Below are 21,201 nucleotides of genomic sequence, written 5' to 3'. Positions count from 1 at the left end.
ATGTGATTGGAGGTAAGGATTGTAAACGGAAGGCACACTCACTCACTCACCTTGCCTAATCCAGCGACGCTTCCTTGAACAAAGCGTATCCTAAGATTACCAGCCCAATACACTTACACTTCGATGACAACAGAGACAAAAGAGAGCTCCACGCAATTGCTCCTGTGCTTATATAGGAGGTAGGTGTATGACCTCCCTGTCGCGCTGGACGTTTGACGTTGAGCTTACGTGGGCATTAGGCAAGGTTCGTGCGTCGCTTGCACCCTACCGTCTACAATATGTTAAACATACATACTACATACATGTATGCATATTACACCACAAACTTGACTAAATGCTTTTGATATTCAAGTGACGGTTTCTTGCATTCTGTTTATGTCTGTGGCAGAGGAAAATTGGTCTGATGAAGATGTAATACAAAATCTCAGCAACACTCATTAAACTGGCTCCTATAAACAAAGCGAACACCCCTCCAACAGAAACTGCAAGTAAATATAAAAAAATAAGTTGTGATCACATATGTTAATAATTTTACCATTTTGGTCAAATTATGGTTTGTGTTACCAAGTATAAATTCCAAACAGATTTTCAGACAGTTGTAATCTTATTGGGAAACTCATACATGGGGACAGAATTCAAATACATGTCTAAATGTTAGTGACAGTGATGTTAAATCAATACATATAATAATACTAGTTAAACATTATACACGTATGTACATCATCTATCTTTTGTAACTCTTTTCCACCATAATTTTTCCATAGTGATAAATAGCTTTGTGGAAATTAAAATTTGTTTCTCATGTCAAGTTGTAAACAAATGTACTGCACATATTTACCAGAAAATTCATTCTCTTTTTAAGAGTGGATAAATACACATTATTTTTATTAACACTAACTATAAGAAAATATTAACATATTGAAAACGAGTCAAAGATTCATCCATTTATTCACACAAATATATTTCCTGAGAGTTCACTGTTCCACTGTTTGTCTCTACTGACAGTTTTTACGAATTGCTATTGCATTTTGTAATACTTGCACCTGTTAGTCATTTTTGGGACACAATATTCAAATTAACGTATCATGCATTGGAACTTTTTTACATGCGAGTTTTATCTAGAGGTTTTATTTAACTCCGTCTTCTTCTGCAGGGATTTAATGTGAGAATGATTTGATTTGATTTGCTTAATTTTACTTCGCTTTTTGTGCCACTTTTGTCTAATTTGCCAAGATGGGGATGAGTGATGATATGATGAAATGGATGAATGGACACTCACAAACATCCATGCCCAGGCCAGGATTCGATCAAGGGACCCCTGACGTTGTAGCGCGATGTGCTAACCACTCCGCCACGGGGCCGGCTAATGTGAGAATGATTTTATGTTATGAAAGTTTAATTTCTTTTTGAAGTTCATAACAATCTGAATTGAATCCCTGCCTGGGCATGTGTGTTCTTTGTGGATGTCCCTTCATCTATTTCATCAGATCATCACAGATCATCAACTTCGCGTTTAGCCGAATTTGGTAGGATAGGGATGTAAAATAAACCAAATCATTCATTTAATCAACCAACCAAAAAACAAACACATCCGTACTTTGTTATCAACCTCAAAAATTACAATGTCTACGTGAGAAGTGACGAATATAGAACCACTGTCCAAAAAGAACTGGAATCATAACAGAATTGCACAATTAGGATACACACATGACTTATAATACCCCTTTGGCACTCACCTGCTATATCATCCATTCCTCTAATAACTCGGATTTTTCGCCTGGTTTGTGCGAGTTCAATGACTACTGTGAGTATCGTAAAATTGCCACCATCAGCCAATTTTCCACTTTAAAAAAATATAAATATATCATTATAGTTAGAAAATATTTATTATTTTTATGTTGGTAGCACAGTATAGAAAGAGAGTTCCGACAAGAAAAGTACTAAATTTTACAATTCATTTATGCACTCTCTAACAAATTCCACTAAAGCTGGGTGTAAATTATAAATGCACCTACACTCTACACTTTTTTGATTGGATATGAAAAGAGTATTATCATATCGAGTGTGTGCTAGTATGTGAAAATAAATAGCCAATAGTACATTTGTTTGTTATTTTGTTTCGCTTTTTTGCAACTTTTGGCTAATCGAGACGATGAGGATGAATAATAATGTGAAAATAAGTTAGAGAAGCTGTGTTTAGAACAGCAGGCATGCACTCGTGGATGTCCAGAGGTATTTTTTAAGGGTGGTGGGTGGTGGTGAGTGAGGGAGTAGGGGTGGAAAATAAGGAATATTTTTCCCAAGGGGAGAAACGGAGGCACCCCCCCCCCAAAGAAAACAATGCCTCAGTTTTTTTTAAGTATTAGATCCCTACAGAAATTAATGCAAATTAATATGAACGTAATGAATTCGTATGCGTGAAATATGTAATTTCAGGCGTACATCATTTTCCATGGATAGTTACGTTCCCCTATTGCTCTATTGCCCCCTCCTTTCTGACGTCCATGTTCTATTCGCACGACTGGCCAGCTTGGCAGGTTTTAAGTAGGTTTTACTCAGATATACCAGGCAATTGATGCGATCGTATCTTCAACGAAGATCGAGGACAATTATTTCCCACGTGTTTCCCTCACCCTTACAAATAATCAGGGTTAATTAAATCACAGAACTTCTCTCCTTTTTATACAAATAAACGCATTGCAACACTTGTACCCTACTATGGACGACAATGAATATTGCTTAGGCCGTAGAGTATTTATTGTTACCGATAGATACGTTCTTTTACTTTCATCGGCTGGAACTATTAATGAGAGCAAGAAAAGTTATCACACCTTTCTATAACTTCAACTATCAATCTCTTAATTAAGAATTGCAGTCCATTTTGAGTAGGTTATATTATCACAGGCCTGCGTTTTGAGACTTTTTGAAAATTGTCTTAACCGCAATAACTGATATCAATTTTTTTAGGTGCGCTGAATCGGAAAATGACCCCCGTTTTTCTCCATCACGTAAGGATTTTTCACAAAATTGAGTTAAAAATTAAGAAAAATTGGTAAAAACGTGTATTTGGACAATATTTAATTGACATAAAAATAAAATATCCAGCGTTATACCTGCAAATTTTGAGTTTGTCACTTATCGAGTTGCTACAAGTCCTTGTAATACCGTTACTTCATCTCTTTAAAGCTCCTTCGAGAGATTTTCCTCTTGTAAGTCATCTACGACAGGTCGCTGTGAAACGTCCAGCAGTAGGCCGCCATCTGGTGACGCTCCAGTTGTCCTCACACCGTTCTTCCATCTCTATGATGTCCTGGTAGAACCCTTCACCCTGTTCTTCGCCACCTGGTGATGCTCCAGCTGCCCTGATACCATCATTCCATCTCTTTGATGTCCTGGTAGAACCCTTCACCCTGTTCTTCGCCATCTGGTGATGCTCCAGCTGCCCTGATACCATCATTCCATCTCTTTGATGTCCTGGTAGAACCCTTCACCCTGTTCTTCGCCATCTGGTGATGCTCCAGCTGCCCTGATACCATCATTCCATCTCTTTGATGTCCTGGTAGAACCCTTCACCCTGTTCTTCGCCATCTGGTGATGCTCCAGCTGCCCTGATACCATCATTCCATTTCTTTGATGTCCTGGTAGAACCCTTCACCCTGTTCTTCGCCATCTGGTGATGCTCCAGCTGCCCTGATACCATCATTCCATCTCTTTGATGTCCTGATAGAACCCTTCACCCTGTACTTCGCCATCTGGTGATGCTCCAGCTGCCCTGATACCATCATTCCATCTCTTTGATGTCCTGGTAGAACCCTTCACTCTGTTCTTCGTCATCTGGTGATGCTCCAGCTGCCCTGATACCATCATTCCATCTCTTTGATGTCCTGGTAGAACCCTTCACCGTGTTCTTCGCCATCTGGTGATGGTCCAGCTGCCCTGATACCATCATTCCATCTCTTTGATGTCCTGGTAGAACCCCTCACCCTGTTCTTCGCCATCTGGTGATGCTCCAGCTGCCCTGATACCATCATTCCATCTCTTTGATGTCCTGGTAGAACCCTTCACCGTGTTCTTCGCCATCTGGTGATGGTCCAGCTGCCCTGATACCATCATTCCATCTCTTTGATGTCCTGGTAGAACCCCTCACCCTGTTCTTCGCCATCTGGTGATGCTCCAGCTGCCCTGATACCATCATTCCATCTCTTTGATGTCCTGGTAGAACCCTTCAGCCTGTTCCTCGCCATCTGGTGATGCTTCAGCTGCCCTGATACCATCATTCCATCTCTTTGATGTCCTGGTAGAACCCTTCACCCTGTTCTTCGCCATCTGGTGATGCTCCAGCTGCCCTGATACCATCATTCCATCTCTTTGATGTCCTGGTAGAACCCTTCACCCTGTTCTTCGCCATCTGGTGATGCTCCAGCTGCCCTGATACCATCATTCCATCTCTTTGATGTCCTGGTAGAACCCTTCACCCTGTTCTTCGTCATCTGGTGATGCTCCAGCTGCCCTGATACCATCATTCCATCTCTTTGATGTCCTGGTAGAACCCTTCACCCTGTTCTTCGCCATCTGGTGATGCTCCAGCTGCCCTGATACCATCATTCCATCTCTTTGATGTCCTGGTAGAACCCCTCACCCTGTTCTTCGCAATCTGGTGATGCTCCAGCTGCCCTGATACCATCATTCCATCTCTTTGATGTCCTGGTAGAACCCTTCAGCCTGTTCCTCGCCATCTGGTGATGCTTCAGCTGCCCTGATACCATCATTCCATCTCTTTGATGTCCTGGTAGAACCTTTCACCCTGTTCTTCGCCATCTGGTGATGCTCCAGCTGCCCTGATACCATCATTCCATCTCTTTGATGTCCTGGTAGAACCCTTCACCCTGTTCTTCGCCATCTGGTGATGCTCCAGCTGCCCTGATACCATCATTCCATCTCTTTGATGTCCTGGTAGAACCCTTCAGCCTGTTCTTCGCCATCTGGTGATGCTCCAGCTACCCTGATACCATCATTCCATCTCTTTGATGTCCTGGTAGAACCCTTCACCCTGTTCTTCGCCATCTGGTGATGCTCCAGCTGCCCTGATACCATCATTCCATCTCTTTGATGTCCTGGTAGAACCCTTCAGCCTGTTCCTCGCCATCTGGTGATGCTTCAGCTGCCCTGATACCATCATTCCATCTCTTTGATGTCCTGGTAGAACCCTTCACCCTGTTCTTCGCCATCTGGTGATGCTCCAGCTGCCCTGATACCATCATACCATCTCTTTGATGTCCTGGTAGAACCCTTCACCCTGTTCTTCGCCATCTGGTGATGCTCCAGCTGCCCTGATACCATCATTCCATCTCTTTGATGTCCTGGTAGAACCCTTCACCCTGTTCTTCGCCATCTGGTGATGCTCCAGCTGCCCTGATACCATCATTCCATCTCTTTGATGTCCTGGTAGAACCCTTCACCCTGTTCTTCGCCATCTGGTGATGCTCCAGCTGCCCTGATACCATCATTCCATCTCTTTGATGTCCTGGTAGAACCCTTCACCCTGTTCTTCGCCATCTGGTGATGCTCCAGCTGCCCTGATACCATCATTCCATCTCTTTGATGTCCTGGTAGAACCCTTCAGCCTGTTCCTCGCCACTTGGTGATGCTTCAGCTGCCCTGATACCATCATTCCATCTCTTTGATGTCCTGATAGAACCCTTCACCCTGTTCTTCGCCATCTGGTGATGCTCCAGCTGCCCTGATACCATCATACCATCTCTTTGATGTCCTGGTAGAACCCTTCACCCTGTTCTTCGCCATCTGGTGATGCTCCAGCTGCCCTGATACCATCATTCCATCTCTTTGATGTCCTGGTAGAACCCTTCACCCTGTTCTTCGCCATCTGGTGATGCTCCAGCTGCCCTGATACCATCATTCCATCTCTTTGATGTAATGGTAGAACCCGTCAGCCTGTTCTTCGCCATCTGGTGATGCTCCAGCTGCCCTGATACCATCATTCCATCTCTTTGATGTCCTGGTAGAACCCTTCACCCTGTTCTTCGCCATCTGGTGATGCTCCAGCTGCCCTGATACCATCATTCCATCTCTTTGATGTCCTGGTAGAACCCTTCACCCTGTTCTTCGCCATCTGGTGATGCTCCAGCTACCCTGATACCATCATTCCATCTCTTTGATGTCCTGGTAGAACCCTTCACCCTGTTCTTCGCCATCTGGTGATGCTCCAGCTGCCCTGATACCATCATTCCATCTCTTTGATGTCCTGGTAGAACCCTTCAGCCTGTTCCTCGCCATCTGGTGATGCTTCAGCTGCCCTGATACCATCATTCCATCTCTTTGATGTCCTGGTAGAACCCTTCACCCTGTTCTTCGCCATCTGGTGATGCTCCAGCTGCCCTGATACCATCATTCCATCTCTTTGATGTCCTGGTAGAACCCTTCACTCTGTTCTTCGTCATCTGGTGATGCTCCAGCTGCCCTGATACCATCATTCCATCTGTTTGATGTCCTGGTAGAACCCTTCACCCTGTTCTTCGCCATCTGGTGATGGTCCAGCTGCCCTGATACCATCATTCCATCTCTTTGATGTCCTGGTAGAACTCTTCAGCCTGTTCTTCGCCATCTGGTGATGCTCCAGCTGCCCTGATACCATCATTCCATCTCTTTGATGTAATGGTAGAACCCGTCATCCTGTTCTTCGCCATCTGGTGATGCTTCAGCTGCCCTGATACCATCATTCCATCTCTTTGATGTCCTGGTAGAACCCTTCACCCTGTTCTTCGCCATCTGGTGATGCTCCAGCTGCCCTGATACCATCATTCCATCTCTTTGATGTCCTGGTAGAACCCTTCACCCTGTTCTTCGCCATTTGGTGATGCTCCAGCTACCCTGATACCATCATTCCATCTCTTTGATGTCCTGGTAGAACCCTTCACCCTGTCCTTCGCCATCTGGTGATGCTCCAGCTGCCCTGATACCATCATTCCATCTCTTTGATGTCCTGATAGAACCCTTCACCCTGTTCTTCGCCATCTGGTGATGCTCCAGCTGCCCTGATACCATCATTACATCTCTTTGATGTCCTGGTAGAACCCTTCACCCTGTTCTTCGCCATCTGGTGATGCTCCAGCTGCCCTGATACCATCATTCCATCTCTTTGATGTCCTGGTAGAACCCTTCACCCTGTTCCTCGCCATCTGGTGATGCTCCAGCTGCCCTGATACCATCATTCCATCTCTTTGATGTCCTGGTAGAACCCTTCAGCCTGTTCTTCGCCATCTGGTGATGCTCCAGCTGCCCTGATACCATCATTCCATCTCTTTGATGTCCTGGTAGAACCCTTCACCCTGTTCTTCGCCATCTGGTGATGCTCCAGCTGCCCTGATACCATCATTCCATCTCTTTGATGTCCTGGTAGAACCCTTCACTCTGTTCTTCGTCATCTGGTGATGCTCCAGCTGCCCTGATACCATCATTCCATCTCTTTTATGTCCTGGTAGAACCCTTCACCCTGTTCCTCGCCATCTGGTGATGCTCCAGCTGCCCTGATACCATCATTCCATCTCTTTGATGTCCTGGTTGAACCCTTCACCCTGTTCTTCGCCATCTGGTGATGCTCCAGCTGCCCTGATACCATCATTCCATCTCTTTGATGTCCTGGTAGAACCCTTCACCCTGTTCTTCGCCATCTGGTGATGCTCCAGCTGCCCTGATACCATCATTCCATCTCTTTGATGTCCTGGTAGAACCCTTCACTCTGTTCTTCGTCATCTGGTGATGCTCCAGCTGCCCTGATACCATCATTCCATCTCTTTGATGTCCTGGTAGAACCCTTCACCCTGTTCTTCGCCATCTGGTGATGGTCCAGCTGCCCTGATACCATCATTCCATGTCTTTGATGTCCTGGTAGAACCCTTCAGCCTGTTCTTCGCCATCTGGTGATGCTCCAGCTGCCCTGATACCATCATTCCATCTCTTTGATGTAATGGTAGAACCCGTCAGCCTGTTCTTCGCCATCTGGTGATGCTTCAGCTGCCCTGATACCATCATTCCATCTCTTTGATGTCCTGGTACAACCCTTCACCCTGTTCTTCGCCATCTGGTGATGCTCCAGCTGCCCTGATACCATCATTCCATCTCTTTGATGTCCTGGTAGAACCCTTCACCCTGTTCTTCGCCATCTGGTGATGCTCCAGCTGCCCTGATACCATCATTCCATCTCTTTGATGTCCTGGTAGAACCCTTCACCCTGTTCTTCGCCATCTTGTGATGCTCCAGCTGCCCTGATACCATCATTCCATCTCTTTGATGGCCTGGTAGAACCCTTCACCCTGTTCTTCGCCATCTGGTGATGGTCCAGCTGCCCTGATACCATCATTCCATCTCTTTGATGTCCTGGTAGAACCCGTCAGCCTGTTCTTCGCCATCTGGTGATGCTTCAGCTGCCCTGATACCATCATTCCATCTCTTTGATGTCCTGGTAGAACCCTTCACCCTGTTCTTCGCCATCTGGTGATGCTCCAGCTGCCCTGATACCATCATTCCATCTCTTTGATGTCCTGGTAGAACCCTTCACCCTGTTCTTCGCCATCTGGTGATGCTCCAGCTACCCTGATACCATCATTCCATCTCTTTGATGTCCTGGTAGAACCCTTCACCCTGTTCCTCGCCATCTGGTGATGCTCCAGTTGCCCTGATACCATCATTCCATCTCTTTGATGTCCTGGTAGAACCCCTCACCCTGTTCTTTGCCATCTGGTGATGCTCCAGCTGCCCAGTTACCATCATTCCATCTCTTTGATGTCCTGGTAGAACCCTTCACCCTGTTCTTCGCCATCTGGTGATGCTTCAGCTGCCCTGATACCATCATTCCATCTCTTTGATTTCCTGGTAGAACCCTTCACCCTGTTCTTCGCCATCTGGTGATACTCCAGCTGCCCTGATACCATCATTCCATCTCTTTGATGTCCTGGTAGAACCCTTCACCCTGTTCTTCGCCATCTGGTGATGGTCCAGCTGCCCTGATACCATCATTTCATCTCTTTGATGTCCTGGTAGAACCCTTCACCCTGTTCTTCGCCATCTGGTGATGCTCCAGCTGCCCTGATACCATCATTCCATCTCTTTGATGTCCTGGTAGAACCCTTCACCCTGTTCTTCGCCATCTGGTGATGGTCCAGCTGCCCTGATACCATCATTCCATCTCTTTGATGTCCTGGTAGAACCCTTCACCCTGTTCTTCGCCATCTGGTGATGCTCCAGCTGCCCTGATACCATCATTCCATCTCTTTGATGTCCTGGTAGAATCCTTCACCCTGTTCTTCGCCATCTGGTGATGCTCCAGTTGCCCTGATACCATCATTCCATCTCTTTGATGTCCTGGTAGAACCCTTCACCCTGTTCTTCGCCATCTGGTGATGCTCCAGCTGCCCTGATACCATCATTCCATCTCTTTGATGTCCTGGTAGAACCCTTCACCCTGTTCATCGCCATCTGGTGATGGTCCAGCTGCCCTGATACCATCATTCCATCTCTTTGATGTCCTGGTAGAACCCTTCAGCCTGTTCTTCGCCATCTGGTGATGCTCCATCAGCCCTGATACCATCATTCCATCTCTTTGATGTCCTGGTAGAACCCTTCAGCCTGTTCTTCGCCATCTGGTGATGCTCCAGCTGCCCTGATACCGTCGTTCCATCTCTTTGATGTCCTGGTAGAACCCTTCACACTGTTCTTCGCCATCTGGTGATAGTCCAGCTGTCCTGATACCGTCGTTCCATCTCTTTGATGTCCTGGTAGAACCCTTCACACTGTTCTTCGCCATCTGTTGATGCTCCAGCTGCCCTGATACCGTCGTTCCATCTCTTTGATGTCCTGGTAAAACCCTTCACCCTGTTCTTCGCTGACAGCACCAGTAGAATGAAGTTCCTGGAGCCAAAAAGTTCCTTTGCTACAATCTGGAGCCAAGGAGCTCTGCTGACTCTTTGGATAGACCCAAATCTCTGACCAAGTAGGTCATTCACTCATATATCCTTGTCTCAATAGTATAAATTGAAAGTTATGAGGAACAGCTTATTTTAAGTTACGGACCGCGTTTGTTACAACCTGTCCTGCTTCCCGCGCTTCCTGATCGCTGGCTTTTCTAGCAGAAACCACGCGGCATTGCCGCTGCAGACCGCGTGAACTCCGTGCTGGGGAAAGCCGAAGCCAGGCTGTGAATAAAATACGCGGAAATGCACAACTATACACAATTCCCCTTCGTGAATGTTCCAGCTAAGGTGGCACTAAACACAAAAAGGACACAAGCAAATATCACCAGAGTAAATTCCATCCTGGTCCTGGATATTTTAAAACGCACACTAATCAGCACCATGCTTACAAAACAAGCTTCTTCAACAAGACACAAACAAAACACGTGAGTTAAACGGGAAAGTGGCAACAGCGTCTACGTAAGCGTTTCTCTTCTGCCTTACATTCGCTCCTCGCAGCCCAGCAGACGACATTTTCCTCGTTTCTCATTGGCACCGAAACTGTCGAGCGATCGCTAGCGCGGAAAACTGGACAGGTTCTAACAAACGCGGTATACTAACTGCTTACTTACCATATAAGGCGATACGTGGGGTGTCAAATTAAAAAATCGCGTTTTGGGTAAAAATGCTACGTGAGGGAATGTTTTTACTATTTTTCTTGTAATCAGCGCGAAAAAATTCATAGCAATCAGCCAGTCAAGTTGAAACAATTTTTTCATCGCAGACCTGTGAATCAATAATTGTGTGAAACTCCGCGGCGGAGAATTTTTCACAGCGCATCACGACTTCAGGGGTCTCGGGTTCGAATCCCGGCCTGAGCATGGGTGGTGTTTTTGCCTCTTCATCAATTTAATCATATCATCACCCATCCTCATCATCGCGACTAGACAAAAGTGACAGAAAAGCGACACTAAATAACAAACATCAAATCAAAGTCAAGTAATTGTTTGTATTTATATAATAGTTATACTCACGGCACGTTTCCAACGAACAATATATCTTTCTGTATACAGGATAGAGGACAGTTACAATTCAGTCCATGTTCTTTCGGCTCAAATGTGTTGACTGGTTCCAGATGATCTGCAAGGAGGGCAAACTAATATATATACGTACAGTACATAAGTATGTTTCAAGTACGTATTTGCGTAATATTTTAAATCACAACCGATTATTCAACCCAACGATGTTACCACTTTAAATAACACTATAATATATGGAGCGTTTAAAAATAAGCTTTTTGTGTAAATACCTTTAACAAGCGCGAGATTTATCACTTTTACAAGCACTTGTTGTTGGTAACTTAGGTCTTAGGTGAGATAACTAGTTTTGACATTTCGTCCATTGATAATGCAAATGTTCTATCTCCAAATTGTAAACAAATGGAGATATCTTGGCTGTAGTCTATTTAGGATGTAATTGTTTCATCTCTGCTTTCCTCTGATGCCCACATACTACCAATATTGATATGTTTTGTGGTCCATGTACATAATTTGGAAGCAGCCACGAGAATGCCAACTCCAACAACCAATGAAACCTTACGACAATTTCCTCAACCAACCACAAGCGCCATTCCAGCATGAGATAAATCACTTGCATTCTAACTTCAGTCGCTTGTGGGTAAGGAATTGACAGACTTGTGGGAGCTGCTTGGGAATAGTAGTGGTCTTCCTTTCTTACTTTTATTGTTAGCAGACAAAACTTTTGATAATAGTGGAATCAAAGTAGTTGATTGATTTCCAAAAATATGAATTATTTATTTTACTTTGTTACTGAATGACAAATTTATAATGCAATTGTTTCATCTCCGTTTCCAGAATGGTAGATAGAACATTGGCACTCTCGAATCAAAACTAGTGTTGTGTGCAATTGTTCTATCTGAAATTGCAATTATTAATTACAACATAACTACCTAACGAAACAACTAGATAAGCTTCAATATATCAGTCTTTGCAATGATACAAACTTTCAGCGCAACGGTGACAAAGGTTCAATAAATATATATCATGTCAAACTTTAAAGGGCTTTCCTGAAAAAATGAAAAATAAAAGTGTTTTGAAAAATTGGACATAGAGCATTTACATTCGTGGACGATTTGCATAAATGTTGTTCAAAATTTGGTTCTGTAAGGAACGCAGCAAACGCTTGATGCCATACATTATTTATTATATGACTTGTAGCAAGAATTGTTATTCAACTGCAAATTTTCGTGTTCAAAATACAAGAGCTGAAATTCGAGAAAGGTTGTTACGCTTATATTAAAAGATATAAATTTATCCCTGTTTCCCGTTGTTCATTCATTGGGGGGCACAATTCTTAATTATAAATAACATTTTATTCGTAATCTATTTAGGAATACTCAAACGAAACTATCGAATGATTATTATGAATTTTACCTTATAAAACGTAATGCTACGTTGAATATGCTAGCGTGTTATAACTTTCTTGAGACCATATTACGATTATTAGAATTGCAATACTAAATTGTACATCACAATAAAATATACGTTAAATGCACTAATAATTAAGAAATTTCAGTATATTTTACCTATTGAACGTTTTAAGCATGTATTTCCTTTATCTTTGCACAGCTTCTGTTGCCCTGAAATACCAAAAAGTATATTACTAGAAATGATAATTACATGCAATAGTACTAAAAAGTGACTGCGGATAAAGAACGTACAAAACATTCAAATTCACTGTGTCACCATGAATAAATAAAACACTTTTTCTTAATTTACATGAAATATTGAATAAGGTGATTCGGTCCCGGGTTCGATACCCGGTGGAGGCACATAATGGTTCGGATTCCACTTTAAACTGTAGGTCCAGTCCCGATTAGCCTTACTGTGCATAAAGTGGACTTAAAACGCCAAATCAATCAATCAATCAATCAAGAATAAGGTGATTCGAAAAATAATGCCACATTATACTCTATAATATATATTCTGTGGAAATATTTGTGTGTGGAATGTACTGAAATGTGTGACTCTAAGATTACTAAGAGTTTATTCCATAAACAAGTATCAATGTTACCTGTTACCTATGGCGCTTCGGCTCGTTTTCGGGCCATGGCCTCCCAAACCTTCTTCCTCCAGAACCTTCTTGTCTCGGCTCTTGGGCTGCTCTTCAATTTCTGATGTGAAGGGTAGAGTCTGCATCCTTCTGGATTCTGTGCTCCTTCCTAGTCTCTCACCCTCGAGCGTATACGATGGAATATTTAGTGTGAAAATAATCGTAGACTCATATATGTAAAATATCCGCCTTGGCAGTTTCCGCCCACAATCATCTAAGGTAGGCGAGCGAAAGGTGGCCATAGCTCCCAAGGTGGCCCAATTAACGAAAATCATATTAGTATTTAACAAAGTTAACAAATGGCACTACATCAATGCACCCAGTCCCCCTCTGGTGCACTATGCAGAAAACGAACTGCCTCGGGCTGCCAGCAGCCATTTTTATGTAAGTTATGTGTAAGCACATTAGTTGTGCTTGTTATTTTTAGGTAGGTAAGAAATATGTGTGTGTGTGCGTCCATGAAATTAACGAATGTTAATATTTTATACATATTTTGAAAGCTCGTTTAATTATATTTTTGATTACATAGTTACATTGTAAAAATGTATTTTGTGTCCAGGGAACGATACCTATTTTTGTTGAAAAACGTAATCCAGAAGCGAGTTCCTAAGGTGGGCCACCACCGTGGGAACGGGTTACACTCGCCTCTGGAATTTACTTTTTTCACATTAAAATAAGTTTTATTAATAAAGATTACCTAATAATGATCCTTACATGAATCACTAAATGTTATTAATATCTTGGGTTTATACCTAGGTATATTAAATAATTCAGTGATATTTTTTTTTGCAGAAGTGTTTCTTTTATTTTGAAAAACTAAATGTGCTGACCAAGGCAGTAATTTATTTTCTTAAAAAACATAAACTAAACGTAACGTTTCAACCTTTTCAACGTTTAGTTTATGTTTTTTAATAAAATAAATTACTGCCTTGGTCAGCATATTTAGTTTTTCATAATCATGGAAACAAGGCTTAATGGTGTTATTCTTTTATTTATTTCGTTATGCGTTGTTACTGTACATAATGCATGTCACCAATCAAAAGTTTGAGACTAACAATTTCTCTAATAAATTATATAAAAAATGAATAAATATGTTTTCTTGAGCACAAGCAACATTTTCTACGAAACTATAAGCAGTGCACGACCTTTAGTATCCATGGGCGACCTTGGGAAGAGTTGTAACGGTTTTGTAATTCTTTTTTTTTTTTAAAGAAAGGAAGGTTACAAGCAATTTTACAAAATATTTATATGGTAAATGTTGTTACCTAAAATTTCATAAATTTATCTCTCATTGAAGATTTGTATATTGCCCTAGAAGCTTAAGTATGGCCACCTTTGGCTCACCTACTTTATTTAATTTTCATATATCACATAGCATCGAGATATGACTATAATCACTGAAGTTTTAATTTCACTTCGTCTTTCACTTCACGATCCATATTTGAGGGCCCACTATGAGAGACAAATTACGGTTATGCGTGTAATACTGGGCTTCCTATCGTTTTGCCTGGTTGAGCGAAGAAGCTCTCAATTCCGTACCCCAGATAGCACGTAAGTTAACTGCAAGTTAAATCGAATCTCGATTTAACTTGTAGTTAAGTTACGTGCTATCTGGGACGCTATCTAGCGCCATCCGTGCGAACTATTTGGCTCTATATCCTCTCCCTGCAGCACTCTTAATACCTCCCCGATGGAGTATTGATAATGTCGTCACCTTGTAATCGGGGTTCGATACCCGGTGAAATCACATAGCACAGTGGTTCGGATACCACTATACTGTAGGTTCAGTCTCTATTAGCCTTTATGTGTATGTAATGGACTTAAAGCATCAAATCAAATACCTAGTGTCAAAAAGGATAGGCAAGTAACTGAGGTACTGAATCATTCAGTTGTCTTCAAGTTACAACGTATGAAAGTAGAAAGTGGCGTATGCGTACGTACCCCTGTTTTGTCCTACAAGGACATCGGTGCAGTTGCAGAGATTAATCTTGGCCTCCACTCTGCACTGTGCTATGCAGGCGGAGTAGCTGTAGTACTTGAACGCCCACAGGCCATTCGTCTCATCAGGAAACCTACACTTTCTGGATTCCTCTGGGATTAAGCGGACATCTTCATCAGCCACTTCTTCAGACACCAGAAGGTACATCAGGTGTTCCTTCAAGGTCTTTTCCAAGATTGAAGAACCATAAGATGATCCGAATCCTCGTGTCAGTGGGACTTCGTAATTGGAGAGAATGACAACCTGGAACAGAATGTCAAATCAATGCAGTTTATCTGTGTAACATTATCGTTATAATTATTTTCTTGTTCACGCAATCGTGTATATCCACTATACTGATCGCAGGAGCAACTGGTGGCTGACCTGCTTTTTACTACATAGCTCTATCTGTCCACCAATTGCATTTCCGGGGGTATGTGCCTTGATGAATGTCACCAATCTCAGTTGCGAAATAAGATCGCTCTCCCGTTATCATGTTGCCAAGCGTGATAGATGTCTTTCCATGTCCTTTCAACTTATCTATCAACAGGTGAATAACTTGTAGAGATATGGTGATTAAAAATACGAGAAAACCTCGTCAAGACATTATTTTATGCTTGTTCATTCACTGGAATTGTCCGACCCCCGAGCAATCTCAAGAATGTGCACACTTCGTTATTTCCTCAGAGCTATTGACTGAGAGGTAAATACGTGGATCTAACATGATCCAGCGTGTTCGAAAGGTGTAATAACCTTTCGAGGCAAAAGATTATGAAAGCAAGCTCGCCCTAGAGCTCGCTCTCATTTCTTTTATTTTACTCATACACTTTACAACGAACTAAAGTACAACGACGGTGTACGAAGTTTACGGCTGCATAAGCCTGCAGCCATTCATGCGGGATTGCTCGGAATAGTGAGCCAAGGGTCACAGTATCGAACCTTGGCATCAGTCACAATTCGTTCAGCTAGAAGCATCTGGACAAGAACATCATTCGCCTACCAGGCATGAACAAGCGTGAATAACCTTAAATTCAATCATCCGTATCTCCTATCTCTTAGTCGGAGCAGGTTCAACTCACAAGTATATTTAAGCTCTACCTAAATGTGTTATTGAATCATCCCTGTGACCTCAGATCACTGGTAAAGAGGGATTGCAACGTGCTTCAGGCTCTTTTTGAAATTGAATACCCTTCTGTACAAATTGCTTTAAATTGAATTAGTCCCCCCCTCCCACTTTGGGAGCATTTCACAAATTAATTTTTCAGTAGTCGCAATTTAATACTCCCACAGTACGCTTAAGATGCGTGACAATTTTGTATATTACCAAATGGAATACAACCCATCTTTTCTTTTTGTGCCGTCTCCCCCCCCCCCCCAACAAAATCTAGTTCTTTTGCATAATATTAATTCTGTACGACGCATAGCGTTACGCAAAATTTGGAAGGGACAACTTGCGGGATGCTGATGAGGGAAAACGCTCAAAATAAAAAAAAGCAAATGCCATCCTTTTTAAAATCATCATAGCTTAGCTGCATCGCTGGGGAGAGACCTGCGCTCGACCGCCAGCTCTCACTTCGAAGGAGACGAAGAAAGTGAGCGGAAACATCCATCGCGACACTTTAGGCTGCTCTCATACTGAACTAGGCTTCGTGGCGGTTCCTCTCTCGAACCTTTAGGCCACCCTCTCTCGTCAGTTGAGGCTTCAACTGTTATATACTAAATCATATTCACACAGGCTATGGAAATGGAGCCTAGATAAATGAACAACGTCTGTTTCTGAAGAAAGATCTGCGTCTTCAGTAGGCTTCTTTAAGGGTAATTCTTTTTGTGAAGATGGTTTATTTTTAAGATAATTTCATAAATTTACATGTCTTCGTTACAGATCTCCAAAACAAAGGACTGAACAGATTTCCTTCTTATAATCAAATCTATGCAACTCTTGCAGTTCATATTTTATTTACTAAACATGGATCAAGCTGTCATGTACGTTATATGAAGACGAGTAGGCGCTTGCTTGGAACTTTCTGAGCGCTCCCTGACATAATGACGTATAATTTTGACATGACTGGCGAAGGTTTTGAGTATTGACTCCGATTTAATAACAACAACTAATTAAGTTGTTTCAAACTAATTGGACAATATGGTCTGGGTTCAAGATATGTGATGGAATACAAAACTGCGATAATTCCTAAAATGTTAGAGACATCGACTTAATATCGGGTATGGCAACATGTTAGCATATTAACAGGGCGAAACTTAACCATGCCAGATATCAATAATGAATAACCTGATAATCAATAGTGCAATTATAGTGCACTCTTGCAAACATGAAGATACATTAAACTACTCATAACAGAGCATAAAATACAATAAACATTAAACAAAAGATATATATTACAAACAGGGTGCAATATTACATATAAAACAAAGAAATTACGCTTTCTTTTACAAAAATAAATACATTAGTGACATATCTTCTACTGGTGACGTCACATAAAAATATGGATCATATCAACTTTCTCAGTCATAAATTAATCTATTTTTTTAACGCCTGAATTCTTATTTTTTTAAAAAAAAATTTCATCACTTGACGACGAGAGAAGTCTGTCAAAGATTACATTTAGTGTAATTATAGTACAGAATGTGCATGAATGAATGCGTCAGGTTTTGCACTCGGGCTACGAGACGAGCGCTGTTTCGAGTTTCCTGGTGGAGACGTGAAAAGTTTTTCCCCTGATATTTCACCCATCTTCATGAGGAAATTCAGGAGCTACGAATGAAACCTACAACAACGACAGAGGGTTCGTCGTGCGGACCACACATCACTCCGTAACTGGTTGGATGATCGTCCACCTCTGCTGAGGCATGTGCGAGGAGTGAGGCCGGCATTCGGTAGGTCCCTCCCTGGCTCTCACAGTCTATTGAGCCAAGGGTTATTATAATACTCATATGTGCGTCTAGATACATACACGACATGTAGAGGAAAATAACCAAACCTGGACCCCACTCCCTAAGCCCTTCCTGTTTCCCTAAGTAGGTGCTGCCGCGTGGTGGCAATGGGCGAAACACGTCAAGAATAACGAAAAGATTGTGTAGGGAAGGTATCAGAGGTAACGTGCAAGTATCAGGTGCTGAAGTCCGCCATGAATGAAAGTTTGTGTATCGGTGCACAACAGTGGGAATTTTGCTAATTAAGAGAGAGGCAAGTAGCAATCTTGTTACAATTTAGACACTATTAAGTATTGTACTTTGAAATTATTGCAATGGTTTGTTTGATGATACGTGTGGTTTTATTGTATAAACAATAACTCCACGAGTAAAATGCCCTAAGTAGGACCCCTCAATGAATGCCTAACATTACAACTGTAATTGAAGCAAAGGGTCGTTACTCGTTAGTAAAGTCCTCTTACATATTATTTCAGATGTTCAAGGGAACATCAGGCAGTGCAGGTGGGAGAAGGTGGGATGTCCAACAAATGGAAAGGGCGATTGACGCAGTTAGGATATTGGTACTCTATATGATATTACTTTTGTACATCTATATTCTTTATGGAAGCTCAATAAATGTAATTCGTTTACTACATATCATATATTTGCATTTCTTTGAGTCTTTTCCAATTTTTGGAACTTGTTAAAGGAGGGGTCCGACTTGGCCACTTTTTCTTCGTTGTTACTTTTTGTCTCTTTATACAGAAATGCTTACTGGCAATGCATCATGCGCTTGAAGGTGGATTAAGTTACTCAAAACGTTAGCAAACATATCAAGGAAACCATTTTATTAAATTCTAATAGAAATAATGTGCCATAATGACACCAGGGATGAAAAACAAAACGGGGGTTCTACTTTGGTCACTTTCCTCTATGTATTGCATGCCTCTATCTATGGCAGATATTCATTGGGTCGGGGTGGGGGTCCTGCTGCTTGGGTGTGGACTAGAATGAAGTTATAGTAACATATAATATGATCCTTTGTAATTGGAACTATTGGTTATGTTAAGGATCTTTTCCTAAATAAATAAATAAATAAATAAATACAGAAGTGACTGAAAATAAAAAAAAAGAGAATTATGATCTGGCTCATATCTTACGAAATTCCAGGGTACACTATACTACTGAACATTACAAAATACAAATTATAGAATTTCTTATTCCAAGTTTCAGAAATGCGTTCCTGTGACATTAAATCTAGAGTTAAATGACAGGATTTTGTCCTTACATTTTAGATTTCATAAATAGGAAACATACCTCCATACTTTTCACATGCCAGAATACAGTAGATTTGAATACAACACTATTTTTGGCGGTGACCTTTGGATTGGATAATGTATATTCTTCTCTGCAAAACAAAATAATGTTACCAATAAATAATCCACGCCACTTTAAGAATAAAGTACTAGAAAATTCATTTTTATGAACCTCTTCCTATGGGAACATACTTAACGAACCATATCTCTTGCAATGTCGGTCATGAATCTTTCATAAACAGCGAGTCACTTCCTCCATAAGGCCCAATCAAATTTCTCAAAAATAGAAGTATGCAAAATATATATTAAAACTTACCTATTTTAGTTTAAATTTCGTTTTCTTTTAATTTCAAGAAATATCCCGAGGGGAACACCACCCCTGATAAACCAATACGGAGCCTCGTCAATAAATTTTGTTTCGTTTCATGCAGGGTTGTTAAGTCCATATAAATTATAATTGGTTGTATTGGGTTTCGCTGCGTCATCCGAACCTTTTTTCTTGCAGAATTTAAATTCGGTACAAGTTGTGTATTGTTTCATTCAAAAAGGTTACTGGACAGTATTTAATTTGATCCGGAAAAGAATGGTTCCTGAACCGTATTTAAATTCAGCCGGAAAAAAGGTTCCTGGACCGAATTGAAATACTTTAAACATAAAAAAGTTTCTTTACGGCCTAGAACCCATTCACACTTGCTGATTTTCTTTTCCTGACGGGAATTGAATTTATTTAAAGTTAAATTCTAATGGGTTCAATTTGGTTTCTCGCACAATTCATATTCGGTCCAAGTGGCGTATCGTTTCATTTCAATGCGTAACTTGCATCCTATTTAAACAGATCCGGAAAGAAAGTTCCAGGACTGCATTTAAATACTTTGCAGATAAAAGGCCTTTACAGTCCAGAACCAATTTGGGCTTGCTGATTTTCTCTCCTAGACCGGCTATGAATTTATTTAAAATTCCTTGACCTTTAACAACCCTGGTTCCGGGCCAGAATTTTGAGTACATGATTTTCATTATATTCTTACGTATCTTCGTTTGACGATTTTTCGCTAAGGAAGCGGTGTAGAAGTTTAGTGATATTGTGACCTGTGTGTGAAAATATTTTAAATGGAACAGGCGATGGAGAAGAGAGTAGGAAATTAGCCCAGTACTTTTACAATTCTCATCTAATTTAGAAAACATTTATTTTTATTTCAGGTGAAATATATTCTGATTTTGCCTTATGTCCCTAGTTCAATTTTTTTTTCCGTGAGCAGCTTGATTTCTGACAAGTACAGGGTGAGCATAAAGTCTTTCCCTGATTACAAACTTTTATTGCTAAAGAACTATGCTAGATGCGGTTTGTTGGAAATGGTAGCTTAACTCATAATGTTTTGTTATAAGTACACTTCAGTACACTTCGACATGTGCTCCCTTTGTTGCCCTTAGAACGTCTAGGCGATACTCAATTTCTCTCCATGTGTTTGCCAACATCTCTTCCGTCACCGTCTCTATAGCATCCCGTATTCGTGTCTGAAGAGTTTGCACTGGTGAACTAAACACTGTGTCCTTAACGTAACCCCATAAAAAAAAATAGTCAAGAGGGTTTATGTCCGGCGAACGCGGTGGCCATGATATGGGAATCAGAATAAGAATCAGACAAAAGAAAGAAATGGAAAAGAACTTGATGTATTGCACTACTTATTGCCATAGGTTTTATTTGCCGATCTACCGTGGAAGTTGAGATATAAATATTTATAATCAGGGAAAGACTTTATGCTCAACCTGTACTCTAAACTTGCTTGGGAGTAGAGGATGTGGAAAAAAATATTTTATAGTATCAATATTTTGTCATATTCTTCGTGACAGAGTTTTGCGACCTTGTCTCCCCTACGTGAGGTGA

At 41.5% G+C, this 21,201-nt stretch overlaps 1 protein-coding gene across 1 annotated transcript; it reads right to left on the bottom strand.

The window, feature by feature from the left end:
• Positions 1-330: 330 nt before the first annotated feature.
• LOC146004458 (sodium channel protein Nach-like) lies at positions 331-19,326 on the bottom strand. Its single transcript, XM_083143314.1, has 6 exons — positions 19,321-19,326; positions 15,039-15,339; positions 12,571-12,624; positions 11,000-11,105; positions 1,737-1,843; positions 331-482 (listed from the first exon to the last, which is right to left on the bottom strand). Exons 1-6 carry the CDS (start codon positions 19,324-19,326, stop codon positions 331-333), a joined length of 726 nt encoding a protein of 241 aa, XP_082999440.1.
• Between the last annotated feature and the right edge of the window lie 1,875 nt (positions 19,327-21,201).

Source organism: Lepisma saccharinum, chromosome 21 (genome assembly GCF_977018435.1).
Source record: "Lepisma saccharinum chromosome 21, izLepSacc3.1, whole genome shotgun sequence".
Classification (NCBI taxonomy): Eukaryota; Metazoa; Arthropoda; class Insecta; order Zygentoma; family Lepismatidae; genus Lepisma; species Lepisma saccharinum.
Note: the sequence above shows the minus strand (reverse complement) of the source record. Positions and strands in the feature narration are given on the sequence as shown.

Excerpts from the sequence above, each read along its gene's own strand:
- LOC146004458 (XM_083143314.1), bottom strand. Across the intron at positions 12,625-15,038 it reads CCTTGTAGGACAAAACAGGG|GGCAACAGAAGCTGTGCAAA; the intron begins GTACGTACGCAT and ends TTGGTATTTCAG. Across the intron at positions 483-1,736 it reads AGGAATGGATGATATAGCAG|TTTCTGTTGGAGGGGTGTTC; the intron begins GTGAGTGCCAAA and ends ATTTACTTGCAG.